The sequence below is a fragment of the Myxocyprinus asiaticus genome, chromosome 41 (assembly GCF_019703515.2).
Source record: "Myxocyprinus asiaticus isolate MX2 ecotype Aquarium Trade chromosome 41, UBuf_Myxa_2, whole genome shotgun sequence".
NCBI classification, from domain to species: domain Eukaryota; kingdom Metazoa; phylum Chordata; class Actinopteri; order Cypriniformes; family Catostomidae; genus Myxocyprinus; species Myxocyprinus asiaticus.
This window is the reverse complement of record NC_059384.1, coordinates 16533781-16555258: the sequence shown is the minus strand read 5'-3', so window position 1 is coordinate 16555258 and position 21478 is coordinate 16533781. Positions and strand designations below refer to the sequence as shown.

General features: G+C 42.1%; 1 protein-coding gene across 2 annotated transcripts in view; it reads right to left on the bottom strand.

The window, feature by feature from the left end:
• The window catches only part of LOC127432002 (vasoactive intestinal polypeptide receptor), a 118085-nt gene that overhangs the window by 63498 nt on the left and 33109 nt on the right, over positions 1-21478 (bottom strand). For both annotated transcript variants that reach the window (XM_051682721.1, XM_051682720.1), the window contains 2 exons: positions 14128-14228; positions 6218-6315 (listed from right to left, as the gene is read on the bottom strand). In XM_051682721.1, coding sequence (XP_051538681.1) covers positions 6218-6315; positions 14128-14228 — 199 coding nt within the window. The remainder of the gene's footprint in view (positions 1-6217; positions 6316-14127; positions 14229-21478) is intronic.

The window sequence follows — 21478 nt, the reverse complement described above, 5'->3', positions numbered from 1 at the left end:
ATCGCATTGTTAGGACTTTTACATGAGACCTCTCCAACACTGGCGGCACACCTGATGCCAGGGGCGCATGCGCATTGGCATAACTTGCTGCTCTCTGGCTGCTCTAGCACCTTGGACAGCTCCAAATTTTTAACAGCATGCTGGGTCAGGTCTTCTGGCAAATGGTGGTAATCACTGATGCGTTCAGTGCAGGCTGAGGTACACTGTGTGGCGGGTGACCAGCCTTTGGCACCTGGCACTTCAGTCGTCTGGAAATACTAGCTGTCTCTTAGCCTTGAAGGCTTTGCATTCCAAGGTAGCGAATCACCACATTCTGGTTTGATCGGACAACATGACAGTGGTAGCTTACATAAATGCCGTGCCCCGCTGGGGTGAATGTCATTCTGCAAGCTACAGCCTTCTTTCCGCCATGATTTAATTCAGATGAGGGGCAGTGGATACATTTGTTTGTTATGCACTGTGCAGGCATTACACATGTATGTGGAGCGCACCCGCCAGTTTAGACTGTTGGATTAGCTCTTTGTTTGTTATGGAAGACACACACAAAAGGCATGTCCATCTCCAAGCAAAGGCTCTCTCACTGGATCACTGATGCGATCACCCTCACTTATGAATCACAGGGTGTGAAATGTCCTATTGGTGTGAAAGCGCATTCAACTAGAGGCATGGCACCTTCATGGACATGGACAAATGGTGTATCCCTACAGGATATATGCCTTGCAGCAGGATGGTTTCGCAGAACACGTTCGTGAGGTTTTATAACATAGATGTGGCGTCAATCACTTTACGAGTCCTCTCTGTCTAGAAAACTTGCTATTCCAACACCAGCGGGTGAGCCCGAGCGCCTTATTACGGGCGGGCTACCTGTTGTAATTTTAATACAACCACCTGTGTATGCTGTTATTGAATTTACTCCCACTAGAAGTCACAAGCACTTCCAATAAGAATAAATCTCCCTCCCTACCTCTGGTTATGAAGGGGTTACATTTATACTGTGTGTATTATATGACTCATATATATCCTCAGCATAAGATTAACTTCCCGTCTGGTTGTCACCATGTGCGGTTGTTCATTATTCTATACACTTGAAATATGTTGTAATAAGTCACCGCCCGGCAGGCCTGTGACCTCATATACATATTCTTGTTTATGTATTTGTGAGTATTTGTAAGTGTTTATAACCTGGTGTATCTCTGAGGGTATGACGTCATGTAGTGCGGCGTGATCAAATCAAATCAAATCAAATCACTTTTATTGTCACACAACCATATACAAATAATAACATACAATGTACAGTATACAATACACACAATATAGAATACACATTATACAATAAAAAATAGTATATATAGTAGTCTCAGGAAGAAGAGGCACTGATGAGCCTTCTTCACAACGGCCTCAGTGTGGACAGACCATGTGAGTTCCTCAGTGATGTGGACACCGAGGAACTTGAAGCTGCTGACTCTCTCCACTGGTGCTCCATTGATGGTGATGGGGCTGTGTTCTCTTTCTCTTCTCCTGAAGTGCACCACAAGCTCCTTTGTCTTGCTGACGTTGAGGGAGAGGTTGTGCTCCTGACACCAGTGTGTCAGAGTGTAGGCTGTTTCATCATTGTCAGTGATCAGACCTACCACCGTCGTATCATCAGCAAACTTAATGATGGCATTGGAGCTGCATGTTGCCACACAGTCATGTGTGTACAGGGAATACAGGAGTGGGCTGAGAACACAGCCCTGTGGGGCTCCAGTGTTGAGGGTCAGTGGTGAGGAGATGTTACTGCCCATTCTAACCATCTGGCGTCTGCTTGAGAGGAAGTCCAGGATCCAGCTGCACAGCAAGCTGTTTAAGCCCAGAGCCCGGAGTTTCACATCAAGCTTGTTAAATGCTGAGCTGTAGTCTACAAACAGCATTCTCACATAAGTGTTCCTTTTTTCCAGGTGGGAGAGAGCAGTGTGTAGTGTAGATGCAATGGCATCATCAGTGGAGCGGTTGTTTTGGTAAGCAAACTGTAATGGGTCCAGTGAGGGAGGCAGCACAGAGCAGATGTAATCTCTAATTAGTCTCTCAAAGCATTTGCTGATGATGGGGGTCAGAGCAACAGGATGCCAGTCATTTAAGCAAGTGATTTTGGATTGCTTTGGTACAGGCACAATGGTGGACATTTTGAAGCATGTGGGGACCACAGACAAGGAGAGGGAAAGGTTGAAAATGTCCGTAAAAACACCAGCCAGTTGGTTCACGCACGCTCTGATGACACGGCCCGGAATGCCGTCTGGACCCGTGGCTTTACGGATATTCACCCGTCGGAAGGATTGGGATACATCCGCTACAGAGACGGAGAGTGAACTAACCTCTGTAGCTTCAGCTGTGAGAGCTCTCTCCACGAGGGCGGTGTTATTTCCCTCGAAACGAGCATAAAATGTATTTAGCTCATCCGGGAGAGAGGCAGCTGTGTTCACGGCAGAGTTTTTATACCCTTTAAAGTCCGTGATGATGTTAATTCCCTGCCACATGCTTCTAGAGTTGGTGGTGTTAAACTGTCCTTCAATCTTGTTCCTGTACTGGTGTTTTGCTGCTCTGATAGTTTTTCGGAGGGCATAACTGGCTTGTTTATGCTCCTCCGCATTCCTGGAATTAAAAGCGGATGTCCGTGCATTAAGTGCCACGCAAACATCGCTATTAATCCAAGGTTTCTGGTTCGGTTAGATCTGTATTGTTTTGGTCGGAACAACATCCTCTACGCACTTTCTGATGAAACACGTGATGTTATCAGCGTAAACCTCAATGTCGTCATTAGAGGCGGACCGGAACATCACCCAGTTCGCGTGATCAAAACAGTTTTGTAGTGTAGAATCTGATTGGTCTGACCAGCACTGGATCGTTCTGAGGGCGGGTGCTTCCTGTTTTAGTTTCTGCCTGTAAGCGGGCAGAAGCAGAACGGAAGAGTGGTCCGATTTGCCAAATGGTGGGTGGGGAAGGGATTTGTAGCCATCCTGGAAGGGAGAGTAGCAATGGTCCAAAACCCGGTCCCCTCATGTGTTGAAACTGATATGTTGGTGGTATTTTGGTGCAACTGATTTAAAATTGGCTTTGTTAAAGTCCCCAGTCACAATGAACGTGGCCTCAGGGTGCACAGTTTCCTGCTTGCTTATAATCCCATACAGTTCCTTGAGTGCCCGGTCTGTGTTGGCTTGTGGCGGGATGTACACAGCATTGATAATGACTGCTGTGAATTCCCTTGGTAGCCAGAGTGGTTGACACAGAAGCATGAGAAATTCCAGATCAGGAGAGCAGAAAGACTTGACAGAAAGTACGTTCCTCTGATCACACCAGGATTTGTTGATTTGTATGAAAACATACACCACCACCTCTGATTTTACCTGAGAGGTCTTTCGCTCTGTCCGCTCAGTGCACGGAGAAACCCGCAGGTTCGATGGCTGGGTCTGGAATTTCCGCAGACATCCAAGTTTCTGTAAGGCAGATAATGCAGCAGTCCCTAGTCTCTCGTTGGAAAGAGATCCGCGCTCTCAGCTCGCAGAGCTTGTTGTCCAGAGACTGAACATTTGCCAGTAGAATACTGGTTAGCGGGGTCGATTTGTGTGACGTCTTACTCTGATGAGAACGCCGGCTCTATTTCCCTTTTCCTTCTGCGTTTCCGTGGCCGGGCTGCCCAGACAAAGGGCTCCGCTGCCGTGTTTGTAAACAGCGGGTTGGCATTGAGGAATTTGAAGTCCGGTTTACAGTGTGTAATTGCAAAACCAATGTCCAAAAGTGTTTGTCTGTCATAGACAATAAGGCAGACAACATCCAAGACAAAAAACATAATAATTGTAAACAAAACAAACAAAAAACTACAATGTTGTGTCAGAGCTTGCAACACAGCAGCCATACTTGGCGCCATCTTGAGTCGACCATGATGTCATGTAGTGTGGCGTGATGGTTCCCCAAAAGCGTTTACCGCAATGTCAAGTGAACTGAATCGATAGGGAACGTCTCCAGTTACACATGCAACCTCGGTTCTCTGAGATGAAGGGAATGAGGCATTGCAAAACCTGGCTGCACTACTACTTCAGAGTTTCAAGGTACGAATGATGCGTTCTTGTCCTTCAGTCAGAAAATTCCACAGAAATGGTGTTTGCGCACTACTTATATAGGCCAACTGCGTGCCTAAAGGGGCAGGGCTCAAACACCATTGCCAATCATAAGATTGGTGTTAATATACAAGGGCTTCAACTAGGTCATTGGAGAAGGAATTCCCCAAAAGCGTTTAACACAATGTCTCGTTCCCTCCCACCAGGTAACCGAGGTTACATGTGTAACCAGAGGCATTTTATTGAAATGGTTCCTCTGGAAAACCACTAAGCACCCTTTAAAGGAGTCAGGGACTTTTCACACCTGGCTCGTATGGAGCGTTTGTTTTTGGAACCTGATGCGTTTTCTTCCTTTGTTTGGGTCGTTAGGTATATACGGCAATTGCACTTGGAACCACACCAAAACAATTGGTCCGAGACCACCTCGACGAGTAGTTTGCTAGCCGTCCTTTCCCCCATCTGGGGTGATTTGCTTATGATGAGAATGCACTCCAAACCAAACAGACCAACAAACCAACCACTATCCCTATTATAACCATGAGCATACTTGATTGATTTCTGAAGGAGGAATCTGTTAGCATGTAATTCATAATGAAGTCATGAATATAGGCTTTTTGGTGACTATATTATATAGAATTTTACATTTTAAAAAGGTGTTGTTCAATAATTCCAGAGGTAATTTTAGTACAATCTACTCTTTCTGATAGCGGTGGAACAGACACAGGTAGTCAACCTTTTCACAGACAAAAAACACAAAAGAAATCCATTTTGAGAGCATGAATTAGAATTACTTCACATTCTGTACTGTGTGTGTGTGTGTGTGTGTGTGTGTGTGTGCATGCGTGAGAGAGAACAAGCACTTTTTAATGCAGAAATAATGCAACAGTAACTGATGACGAATAAAAATAACTAGGGATGTGCCCGAAACCGAATACCTTATTCGGAAAGGCATGGATAATGTCTTCAAAAAGAATAATGGTTTCATCTGAATAATATAAAAAATATTTGTTTGACTGATTATCCAAAAAGCACATGGATAATAACATATCCAAAATTACAACAAATTTATGAATCTGTGCAGCCAATATTTCTAAAGTGTAAACCTTATTTTTATTTATTTTTATTTCAGATCGGATGGGTGTGGTCTCGGCTCCGTTTGCGGTCTTTGTAAATTGTGCACGTCTGGAGCCTATCAAGTGTAACATTAGTTAAGATACAACATCATATACACATTCCACTTCTTGAAATGTCTATGTTAATGTATCACACGATTCACACGTGATTCTCATGTATTTATTTACAGCCTAAACCTGAGTGCGATGTTAAATTCCTGACCTGAAGTGATGATTTCACGTCGGAGCTCATATTTCCGTCTCTTAAAGTTGACCACATATATATTCACATCAGCAATTAAGGTGATTAACTGGTTAAGACTTTATTCAGAAAAAAAGGTTTAAATATTCCATAGAGTATTCATCTATTCGGAATAGTCCTCCTTATGTAAAACGAAGAAACTGAAACTCTTGTCTTTTTTTTTTCTTGTTCCAAATTTGAAAATGTTAAGTGTTATTGAACTCTGGTAAGGCACTATATAAATTTAACATTATTATTATTATTATTATTTAACTAAATAATGGTGTCCTATCATAAAAATTCCTTATGGGACTTTCACCTGTTTGTAGGCTATATTGATTTTATTTTAATTTCTTTTAATGTATGAATCTGTATTTATTTTTTACTGCAAAAATGTGTGCTTGACATTTCATATTTTGCTTGGCACCTCCTGCCTCCAGAATAATGTTGTTATACATGCACAGACAAACGAAAATTCTCAGTCTTAGTTTTCAGTGGTGGAAAGTGCAGTTTCAAAATGGAAGAGAGTAGCAATATCAATGCGTTTTCAACCAAAAATGTATTAGTGTGGACAAGGCCTCAGAAAACCGAAAGGGTGTGCCTATAAAATTCTCCAACAGGTGTTAAAACCCTTGTCTTAAAACATCCCTATAAGGTCAACATCGAGTGACATTCAGAGAAATCCAATTTTTTTGTGGAAAAGAATAAAAATTGAACCCCTACACCAGCAAATACATGTTAGCACTATGCATGAAAAATGTAGTATTTCTTACCTGAATATACAAAGAATTACAATTGCAGTAGTAAGTGAAATGAGGGAAGCACTGTGGCCGATGGTGTAGCCAATCTTCACCGACCTAAAGAAACTATCCTGGAAAGGCAGAAAGAAAGAATGCATGTTTACAAATTCAAATATAACTGCAGAGCCAAACCTTGTTTGAACATTCAAATAAACAAATTCTTTGATTATAGTTTTATCTGTTTCTGAGTGTCCTTCAACATGCTTTCCAGTAAGAAGTATTTCTATTTAGACAAAGAAAAACTCTTTTTATGTTGCATGAAGCAAAAGAATCTGTCACATATGTCAGTATTGTATTCAATGTGTAATGTAAATCTATAACTGAGCTTTTTAATTAGAATATTGCTGTCCCTCTCTTTGAAGACAGTGGGGTCAAAACACACTCAAAACAACCCACATAAATACTACAGCACAAAAAAATAACCATATTTGACCATGTTTTTGACCCTGACTCAATACATTGGTTTTTATTCCCTTTTATTGCCTCCAGATGACTGAAAAGACATGATTCTGGCTCAAGGTTCTCTTTTTTTGTGGTAAGAATGGATAATTTGCTGCCTCTCCCACGACAAGTTTTTCTAAATGACTCACCTGCATAGAGCTTGGCTCTGCAATGGCACTATTCCTTTTTTGTGTCTTAAATAATGCCTTGTATAGTCTTTGACTTAGGTTGAGTATGAAAACCTTTAACATGGCAACACAGAAGAGTCAGATACTCACCGATTGGAACATAAAATTCCTTTTAAGTCCCATGCCCACATATTCCCAAGTGGGTCTGGACCTAGCTGGCAAATTACCTCTCCTGCTTTTCATTGATGTGGAAACATACGCCTGGAAAGCTTTCATGAAATGGCAAAAGGCATGTGCTCTCCACTTAACTACACTCTGCTCAAAGATCAAGCCATTTCACTTAGTATATCATTGGCTGTTTCAACGATGGACTATTAGTATGTTTACAAATGCGCAGAAAAGCTGACACTGATGTGCAATGTTAAATAGAGGAGCTTTTATGCTTGGCTAGTTCGTTTGCACCCACAGAATAAAAGACTGGCAGGAAAAGGAGGCTAAGAGGTTGACTGAAAAATAATTAATTTTAAAGCTAGTGTTTTGGAGTGAGGAACACTCAAGGGCTCTATGACATACAGTATGAATGATTGTATTCACTCTATGTGGGCTAAAAGTTGAATAGTTCAAGAGTTCAACAGTAGGAGCATTTCAGTGTTGTAAAATGCAAGTGTAGTTGAAAACAGTAGTTTGACATAACTTTGCAAGTAGACTTTGCATTTATGATGTTCTCTCATAACTTCCTGCTGATCTTAGACCAGAATGAATTTCCAAGCTGGTTAGTGCTGGTCTGGTGCTGGTCTAGCAGGTGAACTAGCATTGCCATGCGAGCTTTAGCTGGTCAAACAGCATGGTCACTCTGATGAAGCTGGTTGCCCAAGGAAGTCTTAATGGTTAAAGCAGCCTGATTTTTATGCAATTTACATGACAATGGCAACATTTTTGTAAACCAAAATGATGTACTTCATAAACAAAACTGACATCCTCACCCTAAATCAACACCTTAACCTAACGATACTGTTTTAAAAGCAATTTCGACATTAAAAGCACATTAACTGAAGCAACCACGTCATTTTGTGTCTTTTCTGGGGCACTTTCGATTCACTTTCTCTTTCACTTTTGTTTCGAGCAGGCTTGACTAGTCTTGAGGCTCTATCTCTGAGTCCAAAGTCTAACACTCTATCAGGTGAGCTACCACGGAAGTTAATCATATTGGAATATGTGTGTAAATCAGGCACGTGCTGTTGGCTTTGAGACTGGGCAAGCATTTTTAATACACATTATTAAACGCTGTGCCCAAAACACATTATACAGGTGAGTGTAATGTCGCGGAAATGTTATAGACATAAATTGTTGCCTTAGAACTCATCGGTCAATGGAAACATTTATGTCACTGTGGCAAACTTCATGACTAAATTGATTTCAATTCAGGAGAGTAATATTGCTCATATCACACAAATGAAAGATTTTCATATATTCAGCTGAGCATGTTTATGTCCATTAAATCATACAATGAACCGTAGTGCCAGAAGATCTTTTTTGAAATACAACAAAAAGAAAAAGAAAAGATTGCTAGATGCTTCAACATTATAGGCCTCACACATCACTCTTCCCTCAGTTCAGAATCAAAGTCAACAATCTTAACCTGAATGCACAAGGCAATTGTAACATAAACATGGCAGTCATCCCTTAATAAAAAATTTTTAAACAGACACTGCGCCCTAACATTAGAACTGTAAAATAGACATAAAACAAGAAGGACATCATTGCCAGATCACCACTTCATAGCCTCAGACTGACCAGAAACATTGACCTAGTATCTATGACCTAGTATCAATGTCACAGATGTTTGATGTAAAAGTCGCCCGCTTGTTGAAGTTTCGATAGCCTCTCTTTCTCGATTTTTAACTTAAATTGACTTTGCCAAATCCATGTCGGTCATCGATGCTTACACTGCATATATCCGTTTTAGCGCTTAATAACGCATTAGTTATGTGAACTTGAACATTTTGACACAAAACTAAAATCTAGCCTATCAGATAGCGTGACTGAAGGAAGGAGCTTCTGATTGGCTTACTCATTTTGGTGAGCATGCTTACCTTGGCCATTTGTAGTAGCGGGCATGATTCAATTTTAATGAACGACAGTGTTGAATGAAAGTGCTGTAAACATTGCTTTGAATCAGAGAAAAAATAACATAAAGTGCTTATACCTGAGGGTGGCGCCAAAGTGAATAAATGAATAACTGCCTGTGCTGCTCAACTGATATAAAAGTGATGAATTTGAACGAAAACTGTAGTTTATATTAACAATTATGTAGGGGTTAATATATGGCTAGGTGTGCATTAAACGCTTTTAAATGCATGACGTGGAGGCGAAGAACCACCCGACGTGAAACCCGCTTATCCTGCTTATACCATGGTCACTTGCCAGAATTGACTAGTTACAGCTGTCATAATTTTTTTTGCAGCGCAAATTTTGACTGGAAAAACAAAAAATAAGGGTTAATTTTATCTAAGGGTGATTACATCTACAGCTGCGCCTATTGAGACTCAGAGAAAAAGTAGTGCAAGACTGTGAATTTAAATGCACAATCCAGAAATAATAATATCCACAGAACGTAGAGGGGTTGGCACTCCAGAGAAAATGTATTTTTTTAATTTTTATTCATAGTAATTTTCACATAAATGTGGAAAAACTGACGTTTCAAATGTGGCAGTGACAGTAAAAGTAACACTTACTGTATGATAAGGGGAAAACCATTCAAAAACTCTGGAACCTGTGGATTTTGACCTCTGAGACATCGGTATGGTATCCATCAAGGCTGCACGTTTGACTGAATTAAGAATTCAAATGCAATTTGTCCATGAACAGTAGCGCTCAACCACTCATTCAGATTTTCTCTTCGGAGCCGAACGGTCATGCTCATTGAGCTGAATTCTCACGACTGTTCATTCACCTCTGCTGGATCTGACGGCGCATTTCAGCGGCTTCTCCCTCCTCTGCACTCGTGCATTGCAGAGAACGCCCCTGGGCGCTTCGGCAGAAAAAAAGAGAGTATATTTTCTGAAAGAGTATATTTCTCAAAAAGAGAGGCACACACGGAACATCTTTTTAAAGACGCGTCTTTTTAAAGATGCCTTTCCGATTGTGTGTTATTCCTGGTTGCGGTCGTTACCTCTTAACTTCAGACGGTCATGATCGCTGTCTTTCGTGTCTGGGCACGACCCACACGGAGGCTACGCGATTCAGTTCGCCAGGCATCCGCCCAGGTTCAGCGGTATCCACTTCACCTTGGTGACGGACGAAAACGCTGCTACCTTGCGCGCGGAGATCGCTACCCTCCTACGGAAGGGTGCGATAGAACCTGTCCCTCCGGCCGAGATGAAGAAGGGGTTTTACAGCCCCTACTTCATCATACCGAAAAAAGGTGGTGGGTTGCGGCCAATCTTGGACCTGCGAGTACTGAACTGGGCTTTACACAGACTCCCGTTCAAGATGCTGACGCAAAAACACATTCTGGCGAGCGTCCGGCATCAAGATTGGTTCGCGGCGGTAGACCTGAAGGACGCGCACTTCCACATCTCGATTCTACCTCCCTGTGGTTTGCATTCGAGGGTCAGGCGTATCAGTACAAGGTCCTCCCTTTCGGCCTGTCCTTGTCCCCTCGCATCTTCACGAAGGTCGCAGAGGCAGCCCTTGCCCCGTTAAGGGAAGTGGGCATTGGCATTCTCAACTATCTTGACGATTGGCTAATCCTAGCTCACTCTCGGGACATGTTGTGTGCACACAGGGACTTGGTGCTCTCACACCTCAGCCGACTAGGGCTTTGGGTCAACTGGGAAAAGAGCAAGCTCCTCCCAGTTCAGAGCATCTCTTTCCTCAGTTTGGAGTTGGACTCAATCTCTTTGACAGCGCGCCTCACGAACGAGCACGCACAGTCGGTGCTGGCCTGTTTGAAGGCGTTCAAACAGAAAACAGCGGTTCCACTGAAACTCTTTCAGAGGCTCCTGGGGCATATGGCATCCTCAGCGGTGGCCACCCCACTTGGGTTGATGCATATGAGACCGCTTCAGCACTGGCTTCAGACTCGAGTCCCGAGATGGACATGGCACCGTGGGACACATCGCGTGGTCATCACGCCAGTCTGTCACCGTCTTTTCAGCCCTTGGGCAGACCTCTCATTTCTACGGGCAGGTGTTCCCCTAGAGCAGGTCTCCAGGCACATCGTGGTCACGACAGACGCCTCCAAAACGGGCTGGGGCGCTGCTTAAAATGGGCACGCAGCCGCCGGCTTGTGGACGGGCCCGCGACTGCATTGGCACATCAACTGCCTCGAGTTGTTGGCAATTCTGCTCGCCCTGTGGAGGTTTCAGCCATTGATCAAGGGCAAGCACGTGTTAGTTCGGACAGACAACACGGCAACGGTAGCATATGTCAACCGCCAAGGCAGTCTGCGCTCTCGTTGTATGTCACAACTCGCCCGCCGTCTCCTCCTCTGGAGTCAGCAGCACTTCAAGTCGCTGCGAGCCACTCACATCCCCGGCGACCTCAACACTACAGCGGATGCACTGTCACAGCAGGTTACCCTCAGGGGAGAGTGGAGACTCCACCCTTAGGTGGTACAGCTGATTTGGAGTCAATTCGGACAGGCACAGGTAGACCTGTTCACCTCCCAAGAATCCTCTCACTGCCCGCTCTGGTACACCCTGACCGAGGCACCCCTCGGCATAGACGCGTTGGCACACAGCTGGCCTCCTGGCCTACGCAAATATGCATTTTCCCCAGTGAGCCTCTGTGCAAGGTCAGGGAGGACGAGGAGCAGGTCATCCTGGTAGCACCCTACTGGCCCACCCGGACGTGGTTCTCGGACCTCACGCTCCTTGCAACAGCCACCCCCCCCCAACCCCCGGCGAATTCCCCTGAGGAAGGACCTTCTTTCTCAGGGACAGGGCACCATCTGGCACCCGCGACCAGACCTCTGGAATCTCCATGTCCGGCCCCTGGACGGGATGTGGAAGACCTAAGTGGTCTACCACCCGCGGTGGTAGACACAATCACTCAGGCTAGGGCCCCCTCTACGAGGCGCCTGTATGCCTTTAAGTGGCGTCTGTTCCCTAAGTGGTGTTCTTCCCGACAGGAAGACCCCCAGAGATGCGCAGTCAGATCGGTGCTTTCCTTCCTGCAGGAGAGGTTGGAAGGGTGGCTGTCCCCTTCCACCTTGAAGGTGTACATTGCTGCTGTAGCAGCACACCATGACACAGTGGACGGTAAGTTCATAGGGAAGCACGACCTGATCATCAGGTTCCTGAGAGGTGCCAGGAGGCAGAACCCCTCCAGACCGCACCTCGTTCCCTCATGGGACCTCTTTGTAGTTCTTCAGGGTCTACAGAGAGCCCCCTTTGAGCCCTTGCAGTCAGCTGAGCTTAAGGCACTCTCCTTGAAGACTGCCCTCCTGACTGCGCTCACTTCCATCAAGAGGGTAGGAGACCTGCAAGTGTTCTCTGTCAGCGAAACGTACATGGAGTTCAGTCCGGGCTACTCTCAAGTGATCCTGAGACCCCGACCGGGCTATGTGCCCAAGGTTTCCACGACCCCCTTTAGGGACCAGGCGGTGAACCTGCGAGCGCTGCCCCAGGACGAGGCAGACCCAGCCCTGTCGTTGCTGTGTCCGGTGCACGTTTTATGCATCTATTTGGATTGCACGCAGAGCTTTAAGATCTCTGAGTAGCTCTTTGTCTGCTTTGGTGCACAGCGGAAAGGAAGCACTGTCTCTAAGCAGAGGATCGCCCACTGGCTCATTGACGCCATAGCTATGGCATATCTCGCCCAGGATGTGCCGCCCCCGGTAGGGCTACGAGCTCATTCTACCAGGGGTGTAGCGGCCTCCTGGGCCCTGGCCAAGGGTGCCTCTCTAACAGACATTTGCAGAGCAGTGGGCTGGGCAACACCCAACACCTTTGCAAGGTTCTACAACCTCCGGGTGGAACCGGTTTCATCCCAGGTAGTGGCACGCAATACAAGCGGATAAGCCCGGGATAGCCGGCCAGGTGTATTGCTTGCACATAGCGCCTTTCACCTCCTCTGAGCTGAAGATGTGTGCTATTAATTCCCAGTAGTGTTCACAAACTATGTTCCCTGGTTGACTTCCTCCGAGCACTGTGGCAGTCGAGTTTTCGGAGAGACTCACTGCCGGCCCAGTACACGTGCTAACTAAGAGCCCTGTCCTGGGGTAGGTGCTCCGCATGTGGCGGTTCCCTGTAAGGTAACCCCATGAGATGTATATCTACCGCTAATTCGTTTCCCTGTTGGCAAACTGCATCTTCCTTGGGCAGAGCCCCCTCTGCCACAGTCTCCATGTTTGTAGCAATTCCTCCCCCGTTGGGTAGGATCTACCATGAGACACTCCACATGCTCGGCAAGACCATGTGACATATTTTTCCACTTAAATATCCCCCCCCTCTTTGGGCGAGGTGTGGTCTCTGCGGTGTCCTCCCCTTGGGAGGGACACCACCCGACTAGACCTGGCGGCCCAGTCGGATAATCCCCCTTCTTTTTTAGGGAGTGGAAAAAAAGAAGGGGAAAAGAGGCCACGACTGGGTCAGCCTGTCTTTATCTTTTGGGTAGTTGACTTGTCCCCAAAGGGCCGTTCGACACTCATAACTATGTTGGGGGAGGTTACGTGTCCGCCTGGTGTGCTGGCTATGAGACACACAGTGGTCTGCCCGTCACACACCACCAGTTCTCGTAACACAGTTCAGCCAGTTGCGGCGTTTCGTATAGGGACCCCTAGTGTCACTACATTGACACAACTTCGAGGGAGTGGCATGCAAATACCACTCGCCAATTTCCATTGGCGTTTTATAAAAGACCAGAGGTGTTTCGGGCTCCCAAGTGTCACTACATCGACACAACGTCTCGTTCCCTCCATCAGGGAACAGAGGTTACGCAAGTAACCAGGACGTTTTGTATTCCACAGAAGAAAGAAAGTCATATAGGCTTGGAACAACATGAGGGTGAGTAAATGATGACAGAATATTCATGGGTTATTCACAGTTTGTCACAGTTTGCTGTGTCAAAGTCACACAACAGTCATCTCAAAGCAAAAAGTGCTTAAAAATCAAGATTTTCCCATAGACTGCCATTGTTTTCTGAAGTCACACAAAATTCACCCCAAAACAAAATACGTTTAAAAAATAATGGGCACCAGCATACCAGCATCCAAAACACATGCTTTTGACCAGCAGTGCTGGTAAATTCAGCAGGGTTTTTAATCACCTGTGGAGGCAGTAAACTACCTGATAAATAATTTAGACTTACATCATCAAAAGTGCTGTTAAGGTTATATCCACAATTCACTGCAATCGTCATGGGGTGCATCTCAGTCCAGCCATCTGCAGTGCAAGTCTTGGAAAGGTTACCTGTGTGAGACATTTGAAGGTCATTAAAACAAACAAACACCCCATCAGTGTGCTTTAGTTTATTACTGTCCCAAATTTAACTAAAAGGCATTGAGCCCCAAGAGATCGCTTCCTGGAGTGTGTCCACATAATTTAAGTACAATGGTTTTCTCAGCTAGAGTAGAGAAATGCTGGGCCATGCCACCCCTCTTGCTGAGATGTTTCCTGGCTCATTTACCTGCACAGTACCACACTGAATGAATAAATCTGCATCCAATCAATATGCAAAGAGCCCCCACCAGGCAAGGTGACTCAGTGTGGTGAGCTTATCGTTTTGATCTATGCAGTATAAAACGATCAGACAATACATTGTTTACTGCTTGGAGTGCATTTAAAAGAAAAACAAAATTGTTCAGTTCATTATATTTAAACAGGGTTCCCACACTTTTTGACTAATACATTTTCATGACTTCGAATAAGAATTATTCAGACCATCATTTGTTTTACCAATTTGAACAGACTCGTATCATCTCTCTTCATATCATGTGAGTGTACATAAATATTAAAGGGGTCATGAAATGGAGAATACAATTTTCCTTGATATTTATACATATAAGAGGTAACTGTACTATAAAAACATACTGTAAATTTCAGAACTCAAATCTTCCTCCCCAGCCTAAAAAGAGCATTTACAGTTGCCACCCTGCTGAAACGTCTCGTTTTAAAATCTGTCTGTTCGTGACGTCACGAAACATTGCTCATTTGTATTTACACATCCCACAGTGTCATCGAATCCTTGGCCCCACCCACTGACGCACAGTTCAAGTCAAGAGAGCAGGCCTTCTGTGGCTAACTATTCCTAACATAACACCTAAGGGGACCCATCTGGACTATTTTGAATTATTTTGTATATGAACATAAACTACACAGACTCTTTAACCGCTGTCATGTATCTCGCTGCTTTTAAAAGACACGGTGTCAAGTTACAACTCTGAAAGGAACAATTCTTTTTCATTCAGTTGCTGCCTCTTGTTGCTTTGAGCACAAACACGTTATGGACGCGTTCTTTCACCCATCTGAGCTATTTTTAATTGTTGTTGTATGTCTTTGACGATGGACGATGTACTGTTTGACCGTTTCGGTGTGTTTCCAGCAATAGTCATTTCACCGTTATTTGGACTATGATGTGTTAGTTGTTTTCAGCTCATGTCAGTGTCAATTGTTTGTGAACCATCATAATATGACTCAAGCTTTGCAAAGGAACTGTTATTGAAAGATGGGGCAGTTAAAAACACTTAAAAAATGTAAGTAAACTGTTTAATTCATGAATATCTCAAATGTCATGACTGTTTGATAGTTTATGGTGCCCTGTGTTAACAGTTGTGCTTGAGATGAACAGTTTAATATATTTAGATGCAATGTGTTGGATGTGCATTATGCGTAAACCCTGTTGAGGGGCTTGTTCATTCTCTTCCGATTGTGTTTGCTGAATTTGAGGGGCTGCACAATGTTAGCCAATCATAACAGTGGGCGTTTACATTGAGGTTTTAAGGACATCTGTTAACAACATTACTAAAATGAACTAACAATGAACAGTACTTTTACTGCATTTATTAATTTCAACATATAGCAATGCATTTTTAAAATCAAGTTGTATATGTTAACATTAGTTAATGCACTATGAACTGAGCTAATAATGAACAATTGTATTTTTATTAACTCGCATTAACAAACATTAATAAATGCTGTAAAATATATATATATATATATCGTTCATTGTTAGTTCATGATAACTAATGCATTAAGTAAGGGATAATGTTTATTACTTATTAGCTTATACAAGAATCCTCCACTTTGCGTCGGGGTCCTGATCAACCTGTCGGGGTTTATTGTGTGATAACAACCGGCTGAATATTACATGGCTACAAATAAATAAATACAGGGACATTAAATATATTGAGTTGCATTGAAATTATGTAATTTGAGAAGAAAGAAATCGCTGAACAGCTGAAATCAACCTCCGGCTTGAGTCGGAGTTTTGTTGGTGGTTTCTTTTTGTGAAAATGACCATCTGACTTCTCATTATTCAGCCTATTACGAGAGTACTTGCCAAATAAACAAATAAATGGACATGACACTTTGATTTGCATTGAAATTGTGTAATTATGTGAGAAGAAAGAAATAGCCGAACAGCTGAAATAATCCTCCAGTTTGCATCAGAGTTTTATGTTGGTGTTTATTTTGAAAAAATGGCCATCTGCCTCCTTATTATCCATGCTATTACAAGACTACTTGCCAAATAAACAAATAAATGGACATGAAACATTGATTTGAGTTGAAAATATTTTATTACCTTACTTGAAGAGATTGTACAGTGTTCAAAGAAGCAGGAGAGACTGTTCACAAGGACCTGGATGAACGGTCTGATACGTGGAGCAGCGGTGGTTACAGAGTAATAACAGACCGCTACATGGCACCATTGACCAATCAGAATCGAGTATTCCAGGCCGCTGTGTAATAACTAATGTTAACAAATTGAACCTTATTGTAAAGTGTTAAAGGGAAAATTCACCCAAAAATGAAAATTATCTCATCATTTCCTCACCCTAATGACATCCCAGATGTTTATTACTTTATTTCTTCTGCTGAACACAAACAAAGATTTTAGAAGAATATTTAAAAATATATGGATTTAACCACTGCAGTTTTATGGATTACTTTTATGCTGCCTCTACGTCCTTTTGGATCTTCAAATTTGTACCTATTCACTAGCATTATATGGACCTAGAGAGCTGAAATATTCTTCTAAAAATCTTTGTTTGTGTTCAGCAGAAGAGAGAAAATTATACACCTCTGGGATGGCATGAGGGTGTGTAAATGATGAGAGAATTTTCATTTGTGGGTGAACAATCCCTTTAACATATTAACATATTTTCATAAATTACTATTCATTTCTTTATATGTAATATAAACTAGCACTCAAAACAGAGCATTGAAAGTGTTCAGTTAGTAGTTATACCGAAGTGACACTGTGAGGAGAATTTGCCTTGTAGTCATAATACCACAGTCTATGACCAGTTTTAAATAAGAGCTGTTTCTTTAAGAACCAGGGGGGGAAATTATGAAGGTCTGGGTGTGGGTAATCCTGCAATGATGACTCATTCATCCAACAATTTTCTCATCCAATATGATCTGCAGTTTGAAAAATGTGATGTATAATTCAATAGGAATGACACTTAGTTATTTATTTGATAACAAATGCATTCATAGAAGGGCCCAAGTTACAAAAATATGCATTGATCAAAAACAAGGCAATCATTTTCACTCAGGCTTAAATTAAAAAGGGTGTGGGTACATGATTCCTGTGTGCTGTTCTAAGGGCTTTTTCTTCAACATGCTTGTTACTGTATGTCCATGCTGAATGAATAAAAGAAGCAATACCATTTCATAACATGTAAAAAATTAGCACTGAATAGTAGGGATGGGCGGATCGATACTAAAGTATCGATACTTCCAATACTGATGTGGTATCAAGAATATTGATCCTCACATAAAAATATCAATTCTGAAGTTTTCCTTTTAACAAGTGATCTTATTATTTAGATTACATGAACATTAATGCATATCATAAGCTTCGAAGTGGAAAAAAAGAATTGTATGATTGTTGCGTGGCACCGGAACTATTTTTTATTCCGCTCATCTTGATGCCCTGAAATGCTAAAATACACTAGCAGTCAGACAGCACTCACCCTTTCAGTCATAGCACTTGTTCAAAGAGGGAGCTGTGCTTTCCTGAGGTAATGACAGAAAAATGAGGCACACAACAGAGTTCTAAAATAGAAACATACTTAAAAAAAATAAAAAACTTTTAAAAGGAACATAGGCCACAAGGTTGCGACAACATGAACAAGACAAATCTACACACAAAGACCACCCGTGCTTGCCCAGCAAGGCACTGACCTCTGTCTGTATAACAGTGATGTCCACTGGTGAATGAATAGTAACTATGACATTTTTTCCAACTGTTGAAAAGACCATGCTGAAAAAAAGGCTTAAACTAGCTTTAGATTGTTATCTGTTAGCTGGTCTCCCAGATGGATGTTTTTAAAAGGGCTTTTGAGCACTTTTCAGCTGGTCAGTCTGGGAGAAGACTGAACCAGCTAATACAAGCAAACCAGCATAGGCTGGTTTAAGTTGTTTTTGAATTTTTTCAGGAGACATATTACTCAACAAACCTTTGTGTCCAATAACTCCACCGACCCCTTATCCTCACCCCACCCCGTTACAAATCACAAAATTCCTTTGGTTTAAATTTAAAAGTGGTAAAACAATAGGCGTCAACAGGAAGTAATGGTAATAAGGTCAACTTGTTATATCCACTTGATAAAAATTAATTAGCCATTGTTATGTCTAGATGTGGCCCCTGGCTCACCCTGGGAAGTTTAGTTGCTGTAAGTATCAGTTAAATATTATAAATCCGCATGTATCTTTATCATACAAACAACAACATTCAGCTGATCTTTCCCCATCTTCTACATTCAGCTTTTGAACCATCAATGCCTGCATGAAAATTAAACAGAAACCTGGTTCTGTGATTGGGAAACATATGCAAGACTTCTTTGTTTCTCACCCCTCCACCCCTACACATGAGTAGCCTATTAATATGACGTCTTAAGACTCTCTTCTCTCTTTTAATTTACCCCAGTCTTGTGACATTTGTTTTTGTCATTAGACAATCTGGATAAAAATAATTAAATGTTGAATGACCCTGTCTTAAACAATTTGACATCTGTCACAATGTCCAATTGACTTTTGACTTCATTAGGTGCTTGACATGTTGAATGCAATGTTGTTTTTTAAGTTGGTACATTTCTATCCCATGATATAATAGCACAAAACATCTAAGGCATCTGAGACCCTTTTATTAGTTATTCAAAAAACATTATATTTTAGTCTAGATTTTAATAAACTAAAACATTAATAAAGAAAGATGCATAACATCTTGCATATCATGAAGGATTAAGATTAATTTAATCATGTTATGGTTAATCCAGCTAATACCTGATGCTACTCCCACTGCTATATTTCAGGGATTATATCAGCAGTAATTTTAATACATGACAAATTTACACAAACATCCATGTTACCTTTACAAAGGCCAGCAACTGAAAGTGTGTGTAATTTTATTTAAGAGGATGTTTACTCTTGGCTTTCATCTGAAGCTTTGTTTGTTGTGTGGGGTTGTCGGAGAGCATCTCACATTTATCACCATGCACAAACACCCACATGCAATATATCCATCCTTCCCAATATATCTATCCATTATTCCAGTGGACCGCCGGCTTTGTCAAAAGCCCCAGAGATCCCATGAAGCCAAATCCAAAATGCAACATTAATCCTATCTATTGAATCATGGACAGACTTTTATCATTCTAAGAAGCATAATCTAGACATTCCCATTCAGAGAGATCCTGTTTGTGTTTGTGCATTGAATTTCGTATATAGATGTATTTTTATAGATAGATGTCTGTGTGCATGCTTTAAATGCAAATCCATCAGGAACTGAATAGGGGAGACTTGGGACAGTTGTAAAAAGGGCAATGTATTTGTAACCATTGTGATTCTAAATTTCTTCAATCAAAAATAATAATACACTTCCTCAGCACATGCTTAATAAAGTTCTTTCTCTGCCTCTGATTTTTAGATATAAAAATTATTATTTTTTGTAAGGCTATTATTTTTTTCTGCTGTCTACAATTATGATGTCTTTGAATTCAAACTAATATCTGTTTTATCTCTAGGTTGCTGGTCCCATCCTTCGGATGGGAAGTTAAACCGAGGTCCTGACTCTCTGTGGTCATTACAAATCCCAGGGCACTTCTTGTAAAGAGTAGGGGTCTACCATGGTGTCCTGGCCAAATTCCAAATTCCAACCATTGGCCCTTATCTATCATGGCCTCCTAATAATCCCCATCCCTGAACTGGCTACCTCACACTACTCTCCTCTCCACCAATACAGTAGATGGTGTGTGGTGAGCATTCTGGGGCACTATGGCTGCCGTCGCATCATCCAGGTGGATGCTGCACACTGGTGGTGGTTGAGCAGTTTCCCCCAATAATATGAAAAGCACTTTGAGTGCCTATAACATCACTATATAAATGTAAGGAATTATTAATTATTAAAAGTTATTGGTTAACATGAATGACAAATGCTAACACTGCCGCTGGTAGCTACCCTACATAATTTTATCTGGGCAGTGAAGTAAGGGTCAATTGTAAGATTTATGAGATAAAAATTATATGAATGAATTGAAACATTTAATCGAATTTGAAATAAAATTATTAATTTCAAAAGTTTAACACGTTATTTTTTCTTAATCGTGATTAACTCATTTATCGTTAATACAGTATAAACCAGAATAAACACTGGTCGGAGTTGGGCAGAACCTTTGAATGTGTCTGCCCGGAGTCCTAACACTGACGTACACACCACTAACAAACACACAGCAGCACTTCCGTGTCAGTGATAAAATGGAGAAAGGACTCTTAACGCTCTTTGTTGTACAAAACAAGCTCAGATGGGACTTGTGATAGAAAGCAAGTACTTTTAAGCCTATGTAAGGTGCAATTTAATTACCACTGAAGCACATCAAGTCTTAACTATCACGAAAATGCAGAATGAGATGTTGTATGCAAGCGCTTTTCATGTGGAGTTCAAAGCAGCGCTTGACGCTGGCGCCCTGACGCGAACCATAAACACAGCTTAACGATTGCTGTAATAAAGTGGATAGCCACTGTCTGCCAGCTGATTAATATTGTGGAGGATGAGAGGTTATGAGAATGAACTCTGCAATGAATACTCAACTAAGGGGGGGGGGCGGACAAGCTCTTTCAATTAGTTAACCTACCACTTTGGAAAACATTTAATGTTACTCAAATTGGTGTTAGTTTAGTGCGTTTCTGTCTTTATACTGTGGTAGGCTTTGTTTGAAAAATGTTAATAAAGCATTATATTGTTACATATTTTGTTTTTACATGTTTTGTTTTCATATTTTGCTTATTTGACCCTGCACTCTGACCCCAGCCTAGCTGGGATATGTGAAAAAGAAGAATTTCACTGTATATGTGCAAATGTATAATGTGTGATAAATAAAGAAAATTATAATTATAATTATTATAATTATTTCTTCCCTAAAAAGAAAATCATGACAGGAAAAAAGTATATAGAGAGTACAATTCCAGCACTTTCAAAATCTGCGATTAATCGCGAT